At 42.2% G+C, this 8,723-nt stretch overlaps 1 protein-coding gene across 2 annotated transcripts in view; it reads left to right on the top strand.

Annotated features, from left to right (window-relative positions):
* Window positions 1–969: 969 nt before the first annotated feature.
* Window positions 970–8,723, top strand: part of LOC124258431 (laccase-1-like) — a 35,080-nt gene continuing 27,326 nt past the window's right edge. The window contains exon 1 of one of the 2 annotated variants that reach the window (XM_046692531.1): window positions 970–1,250. In XM_046692531.1, the coding sequence (XP_046548487.1) occupies window positions 1,184–1,250 (67 nt within the window). In that variant the 5' untranslated portion in view covers window positions 970–1,183. The remainder of the gene's footprint in view (window positions 1,251–8,723) is intronic. The other variant, XM_046692536.1, reaches the window with a different exon arrangement.

The raw sequence follows: 8,723 nt of genomic DNA, 5'->3' as shown, positions 1-8,723 counted from the left end.
GTTGTGTTGTTACAAGTGTGTTGTAGAGTTATTACAGGTATGTTGTAGTGTTGCTACAGGTGTGCTGTAGAATTGTTACAGGTGTGATGTAGAGGTGCTACAGGTTTTGTGTTGTGTTGCCACAGGTGTGTTGTAGAGTTGCTACAGCTGTGTTGTAGTGTTGCTACAGGTATGTTGTAGAGCTGCTATAGGTGTGTTGTAGTGTTACCACAGATATGGTGTAGTGTTGCTACAGGTGTATTGTAGTGTTGCTACAGGTATGTTGTAGTGTTGCTACAGGTATGTTGTAGAGCTGCTACAGGTGTGTTGTAGTGTTGCTACAGGTATGTTGTAGAGTTGTTACTGCTGTTGTAGTGTTGCTACAGGTGTGTTGTAGTGTTGCTACAGGTATGTTGTAGAGTTGTTACTGCTGTTGTAGTGTTGCTACAGGTGTGTTGTAGTGTTGCTACAGGTATGTTGTAGAGTTGTTACTGCTGTTGTAGTGTTGCTACAGCTGTGTTGTAGTGTTGCTACAGGTATGTTGTAGAGCTGCTATAGGTGTGTTGTAGTGTTGCCACAGATATGGTGTAGTGTTGCTACAGGTGTGTTGTAGTGTTGCTACAGGTATGTTGTAGAGTTGTTACTGCTGTTGTAGTGTTGCTACAGGTGTGTTGTAGTGTTGCTACAGGTATGTTGTAGAGTTGTTACTGCTGTTGTAGTGTTGCTACAGGTGTGTTGTAGTGTTGCTACAGGTATGTTGTAGTGTTGCTACAGGTATGTTGTAGAGCTGCTATAGGTGTGTTGTAGTGTTGCCACAGATATGGCGTAGTGTTGCTACAGGTGTGATGTGGAGGTGCTACATGTGTGTTGTAGCATTAATGCAGGCACAAGTCTGTTGTAAAATTGCAAGTACGTGGTAAGAGTTATTTATCTATTGACACTATAAGTCCGACGTAGTATTATTGCCAGGCTTATTGTATCTGTGTGAATTTGATATGTCCAAATTGTGTAGCTGAAAGGCGCGTGGGACTACCTGAGCATACATGCATGGGTTATTGTTGACAATATACAGCCATACCGCGTCCTCGAGCTGGGAGATAGTATAGAGGCGGACAGGTATTGACACTGTACAGCTGTATCTTGACGGGACGGGACGGGTGCCTCTGAAACTCCGTTGATCTGTCACATCCATCCCGGTGCCAACATGATTGGGATACTGCTTGTGGTACTGGCTGGTATTTGTGTCACTGCTGGAGAATACGAACTATTCGGTGAGTGTTTCACAACTTATTTTCTAGAATTGTCGTCATTTATCTTGCTTCGGAACATGACCTATTGGGTGGGTTTTCAACAACAGCTTTTCTAGAATGGTGTCATTTGTCTGGCTTCAGAACGCACACTATTGGGCGGGTATTTAGCAACAAGTTTTCTGGAGTGAGTGAGTGAGTGAGTGAGAGTAGTTTTACGCCGCACTCAGTAATGTTACAGCTATATGGCGGCGGTCTGTAAATAATCGAGTCTCGACCGGACAATCCACTGATCAACAGCATGAGTATCGATCTACGCAATTGGGAACCGATGACATGTGTCAACCAAGTCAGCGAGTCTGACCACCCGATCCCGTTAGTCGCCTCTTACGACAAGCATGGGTTGCTGAAGATCAATATTCTAACCCGGACCTTCACGGGTACAGGTTTTCTGGAATGGTGGCATTTGCCATGCTTCACAACACGATATATTGGGTGGGTGTTTAGCAACAGCTTTTCTGGAATGATGGCATTTGTCATGCATCAGGAAACGAACTGTTTGGTGGTGTTTAGCAACAGCTTTTCTGGAATGATGGCATTTGTCATGCTTCAGAACACGAACTGTTGGGTGAGTGTTTAGCAACAGATTTTCTGGAATGATGGCATTTGTCATGCATCAGAACACGAACTGTTGGGTGGTGTTTAGCAACAGCTTTTCTGGAATGGTGGCATTTGTCATGCTTCAGAACACGAACTGTTGGGTGAGTGTTTAGCAACAGCTTTTCTGGAATGGTGGCATTTGTCATGCATCAGAACACGAACTGTTGGCTGAGTGTTTAGCAACAGCTTTTCTGGAATGGTGGCATTTGTCATGCTTCAGAACACGAACTGTTGGGTGAGTGTTTAGCAACAGATTTTCTGGAATGATGGCATTTGTCATGCATCAGAACACGAACTGTTTGGTGGTGTTTAGCAACAGCTTTTCTGGAATGGTGGCATTTGTCATGCTTCAGAACACGAACTGTTGGGTGAGTGTTTAGCAACAGATTTTCTGGAATAATGGCATTTGTCATGCTTCAGAACACGAACTGTTGTTTGGGTGTTTAGCAACAGCTTTTCTGGAATGGTGGCATTTGATGCAATTACAGAAACATGGGTACTATTCGGCGAGTGTTTAACAGCACGTTTGTTTTTTCTGGGATGCCGGCATTTGTCACGCTATATACTACTTGTATGTTGTACTCGTGAAAGCATTTCCCATATTTCAGTACTCTATATATTAAAAACATGGCAATACCATTGCTGATTACTTTAACATATTTTCTCGTGAATGCCCTGTTACAAGTTCGTCGAACAATATATCGGCAAATCGTGTGTGGTGTATTACTAAATAGCTTCGTAATATGAAAACGAAATGTGTTTTGTTCAGTTTGTAAAGGTAAACATGGCATTGTGTACAACTTTCTTACTCGAGAGGCTCAACCGAAGTCCCTTAATGAATACACATGCATTGTGTAATACAGAGCTCGACATGTATCTAACGCCCTACTGCATATATCAATAGAGACTTAGAAATATGCCGTTCATGAATACATGCATTCCTGCAGATACCCCTTTTTTACCATTCTGCACTGGGCTGAGTTGCTGTTGACGATCGACACCATCCAAGGTGCCCGAGGTCAGCAATACAGATCAAGTGATCTGAAACTGGGCTCTTATTCTCGAAACGTTCGTAGCCCTAAGAATTCTTAACTGTGATCGTAGCCAATGTGCTAAGAATGGACTTAAGAAGTTCGTAGGGCGACGAACGTTTCGAGAATTGCTAGCCAGGTCTCTATAGAATCCAGCTCAAACGGTTCAAACTGGTGCAAACTTTGATCAAACTAGTGCGTTCAGTTGCAGCTCAGAAGATTACAAATCGTTTTCGCGTAGTACATCTCCATCCTCGGCGGCGCTCCTAAGAAATCGCCGTGTTGCCAGCTGGCGTCAATACTGTACAGAACGTCGAAACTTGTTTATTCGTCCCTGGTTACGTGTTTTTAGATGAGTACCGATTCCTTTTCTTGATAGTCGTGGGCGTGTCTGGCGACATAAAAGTCAAGTCCAATGTCAGCCTTAGCCCTCATGACGAATTTGGGGATGGGTATGCTTTGGTGAAGGGTGGTACGAAACGTCAATACTTTCCTCTAACAGCACCACACGATTCGTATAATTTCACGGCTTGCAATACGCCTTGGCCTTTCCCACATCGATCACGTCTGGGACAGGATAGGGATACTTGTGCGTCAATCTCATATACCGAGTGAACTTGCCTGAACTTGGTCAGGTGCTGCAGGAGGAGTGGCACAGGCTCCACCAAATCGCCATTGTGAGACTCATGCACAGTATGCTGCGTCGAATGAATGATTCCATGAAGAAACACGGAGTTATGAAGTCTTACACATCCCAAAACGTCATCTTTCCCTGCAGTAATTTCCCATTTTGGCCCTTGAATCCGTGAAGATCGCTGGCGGTCTCACTTTACTGCCGGTTGTGGTGTGTACTCTATTCATTACATCCTACAACTGATACTGGAAACACATATTTCTTAACCCGTGAAGATCCGGGTTAGAATTGATCTTCGGAAACTGATGCTTGTAGTAAGAGACAACTAACGTGATCGGGTGGCCACACTTGCTGACTTGGTTGACATATGTGATCGTATCCTAATTGCGTAGATCGAGGCTCATGCTGTTGATCACTGGATTGTCTGGTCCAGACTCGATTGTTTACAGTCCGTGGCCATATAGCTGGAATATTACTGAGTGCGGCGTACAAAAAGAAACCAACCAGCCAGATATATCTTACAAGGTATCCCCTACTTTTGAAGAAGAGCATGTTTACCCTGGATTCGGTTAAGTATCGTGATGTTCAGACAACATTTAGAAACATGCCTTAAGCAATGCTATACATATGTATCCTATATTAAGTGTGTATGTGTCGAGTTGTATGAATGGAGAAGATCAGTTACATGACGTGTTAAACATATTAATGTGAGTCGTGGGAGCGATGTTTCAGGGAGAGTCATTGCTGGTGTCAGTTATAGCCATAAGGTACGAAAAAAGATCAGTTAGGTTGACCTTGAACCTTTAGCCAAGGGAAACATTCTAACAGACCACGTGTAGCAACTAACGTCTAATGAATAATCATTCAACAATCGTGGTCTTACTCGTCAAAGGTACTGTATATTTTAAACGCATTTCAGGCCTCGTTTTTTATTCAGTATATGAATTGAATGTAGGTCAGTGGTGAACGTTTTATTGTTAGAGCATTGGTTCGTCGCGCCAAAGATCAAGGTTCGATTCCAATACATTCTGTTTAAACCTCGTTTCTCGTCCCCCTCTCTTAGTAACATGGCTGGACTATTGCAAATATGCTCACCAACACAAATGGGACGGATGTGATATATGAAATAGAAATATTGCAATGCAACTAACTTATTTATCAGATACAAAACATTGTGTAAACAGACAACAAGACCATTTTTGTATTTGGAGCGTTGGGGTAGCACTGTGGTTAAAGCATTATCTCGTCACGCCGAAGGTCCGGGTTCGATACCCCACATGAGTACAATGTGTGAAGCCCATTTCTGGTGTCCCCTGCCGTGATATTACTGGAATAAGGCTGAAGTCGGCGTAAAACTAAACTCACTCACTGACTCTTTTTATATTCCGTATGTAACATAGAGTTTTGGATGGTGGTGCACAGTGGTTGCTCGGCACGCCAACAACTCTCTATGATTTCAATTTTCAAAGTAGCATAGTCAGTTTTAAACGTATCCCAGAATTGCTAACGATGGCCTAAAATTCATCTCACATACACATATTTAGACAGAGTGTGTAATCACGCACAAGGGGAAGATAACACGGCCGAGCACGACCTCAACTGACCCAACTCTTTGTACAGCCACTGAGGCCGTGCATACCCATACATGATGACAATCTGGAAGAACTATGTCAATCAAAAGTATGTAAGACATCAGAGAGACATGCAATTACCTTTCTTCCTCAAAACATGTAGCAATTTTTTAGTATCATTGGTCTCTAGTGTGGTGATCTACCTCCAGTTGCTGGTGATCTATAGCCTGTTATTATATTATAATGTCCTAAATAGTATATACTTTTAATTATAGCTAAAATACATGGAGTTATCATGAAACGGCCCTCCTGTTATCAGAAATTTGCGGTCCGCTGCAAATGATATTGGACCGCTCAACCTTAACGACGGGCCACTATCAGTTCTGTTGTCAAGTGACGTCATAGTTCGACATTAGTGGCTTTCGACTGGCAGATATTCTGGGTCAAACAAGTCAAAGCAACCCAAATTCCCGCTTTAAATAGCTGTAATATTGGCTTTCTTGTTGGTGCTAACCTTAACAATTGCACTATTAAGACTGTTGATGGACCAAAACCGAACACTGTCATAGCTTGACATGTTGCAGGCTATGGTCTTGTCAAAGGCCAAGGTCGAATATCGTCACTATCTGTTGTGACGTCACTTGAATTGTTCGATGACGTAATTGCATTCGGGCAGTCAAGCCCGTCAGAAGTTGATTTGGGTAAACGTACAGTCAAATTCCTTCATTGTTTCCTTTTTCTTTTCAACACAAATTCCATGTATTTTAGCAATAATAACGGTAATGCTATTTTTGAGGGCATTATCATTTTGCAGAAGCCCTCGGTCTTTATCAACTGCCCTCCTTCGTCGGGCAGTTAATGGAAGACCTCGGGCTTCTGCAAATGATAATGCCCTCAAAAATAGCATTACCCTTATAGTAACATGCTAGTTTTAAATCTCGCACTGTGATATTCTAGGTTCTGTTACTGTCATTCGCAGACAGATTTTAAGATATAACATCATCAATTATTTAAATATGACCATTTTAAGTCACGATATGGCTGAAATATTGCCAAAGTGACTATAAAATTTAACTCACTCACTACAGCATCATTGGTATGGATTGTCTGAAGTATAGTCGATGTCCAGAGTCGTGTCCCTTAGTGGTTAGGATCCGCGGTTCAGGGTTCTAATCACAGCTGCCAGCACCATTCCAATAATTAACATGTACCACGTACCCAATACGTTCTCTGAGCAAATCAACGTGGCGTAGGTACAAATACCACTTTGAAACCATATTCTGTCATTAACTGAAGATAAGTGTGAAAGATATATTCATAGACATGTAAGCGGCAAGTCTATTTCGATGATCATAAAAAATAGGTACCAAAAGAGGAGTTCATTGTACGATTATATATATAATAATAATAAGCATGTGGTTAACGAATAGTGTTTGATACCAGGCCTTGACGAACAGTTGAGCGCATCCTGTCCCATCAATGGCACCCGTCGTCAGGTTCAGAACTATACAGTCACCTACGTAACTTAGGAGTTTAAAGGAAAGGGCGAGGATGGTGTTTCAATCCTATAAGAGGGATGTATTTCTCTTTTGATTTATTGTGAGGTATAATTTTTACTATGAATTCATAACGAGGATAAGCGCCATTGCCAAGATATGGCATGACGCTCGGAGGGTCTGTTTGTTGGCTGTTTACCGCTGCTCGCTGCAACATTCAATATGACGACGGTCGATTCTGGACAAGACAATCCAGTGATCTGAATCAGCGATCCTACCGACGCGACTGAACCAGCCATCCTGTTAGTCGACAAGCATGGGTTGCTGAAGAACAGTTGTAACTCGGATCATCACAAGTCTCTGCCACTGTCGTCATGTTAACAAAGTTACCTGTAAACCTGTAGTAAACCGTTAACGTTCCTTTCGTGACTGTGTGAATGTGTCAAAGTGCATCAACCCATTATATAAACATACCAACATTGTGTGATGTTCGTCACAAACACATGCCAAGGCAAGGCAAGTGCTCACAAAGCATCCAATTCATTATGTCGCTTCAAAATTACTGGGATAAGTGTCGCGGTAGCAAGCCACGGAAAGGAATTCCCAAAATGAGCTCAGTTATTTTATTTGTGTCATTTTAAAAAAATATGTTGTGTCCGTTTCATTTAAAAAGGTTTAAAGTAATTTTGACATTAGTTCGCTTTCAAACACTGTTTAGGAATGAAGTGCATCTTCTTCACAGCAAACCTATTGACAGAAGGGGCGTGATGGTTTACACTCTTCTTAATGCGAAACTGAATAAAATTATATTATAAAATATCAAGTTGTTAGCCACCACAAAAGAAAACTAATTAACTGGTTTGCCCAGGTGACTTTATACGTTTATCTAAGGACGCTACAAAGATAGAGTGTGGGGATTTATCACACTCTCTCCTGCTGTAAACCCACCTTTATTAAAACTGGCATGTCTGGGTCGCCTACTGGCTAAAATGTACGTATGCCATTGGAAGGGTTCTTTTGAACACTTGCTATATTTTATGTGAAAGTGTGGCTCCTCATTGAAGCATCACATAAGAAGCTGGAAGAGGGATTGGGTATTTTGCTTCAAGGAGGTTTAAACAGTAGGATGTCCGCTCAGTGTGACAGGAAAACCTGATGCAATGTCCGTCTTCAGTATGTACCACTGAAGTTAAACTGGCAATGAGGTGTATTGTGTTGAAAATGTATAATCATTTCTGTAAGATCGTTAAGTAATTCTGGTCCTGCGTGAGGACTCTACTAACGCAATCCTCGATTGTGTTAAATAATACAGCTCCGTTCTGTTATAAATAGTCTACGTCAAGTTATAACTATACATTCAATCTCGTTAAACCTGATCCTGGCATGTCCGTGTCAGGAGGCTAGTTTTTAAACTGGGCCTCTCATATTGCAACATGGTTTTGTCGCAAGTTGAAAGGGATTCGGAAACCAGCGTTGGTGATTTAAAGAACCAGTTGCAACTGCAGCAACTTACTTCCTAACGACCAGCCGGGTGCAGGGTGCGCACCCCCTTTTGCCAAGAAAGTTTATAAAATAACAATTGAAACTCTCGTGAAAATGAAGTGTGCACCCCCAACCCCCTTTCAAAATGTTGTATCCTCCCCTGCCCTGATATATACAGGAGCACACTACTCAAACACAGTTACTTCTGGAGTCGTCACCGTGTGTGGTCCTCATGTGGTACCACATCATAAATACAAATATAATAGAGCTATTCGAATCGAGCTGAAAACGAACCTATGGCGGCGATTACGTCCAGGGTATTTTTCATTATATTTTATGGGGTGGGGTAGCCTAATGGTTAACGCGTTCGCTCGTCACGCTGAAGGCCTGGGTTCGATTCCCCTCATGGGTACAATGCTTGAAGCCCAATTCTGTTGTCTCCCGCCGTGACATTGCTGGAAATTCCTAAAAGCGGCATAAAACTATACATAAAACCACTGACTGACTGACTGACTCACTCACTCACTATGTAATAACCATAGATTGTTCTATATGACTGCACATGCATCCTGTTGTGACGGCGACAAGGATGTACCTTCCAAGCTGGTTGTTTACCCTTCATA

Source organism: Haliotis rubra, unplaced genomic scaffold (genome assembly GCF_003918875.1).
Source record: "Haliotis rubra isolate DU_JTF1 unplaced genomic scaffold, ASM391887v1 Scf1173, whole genome shotgun sequence".
Classification (NCBI taxonomy): Eukaryota; Metazoa; Mollusca; class Gastropoda; order Lepetellida; family Haliotidae; genus Haliotis; species Haliotis rubra.
The sequence above is the reverse complement of the archived record's forward strand: the minus strand, read 5'-3'. Positions and strand labels throughout refer to the sequence as shown.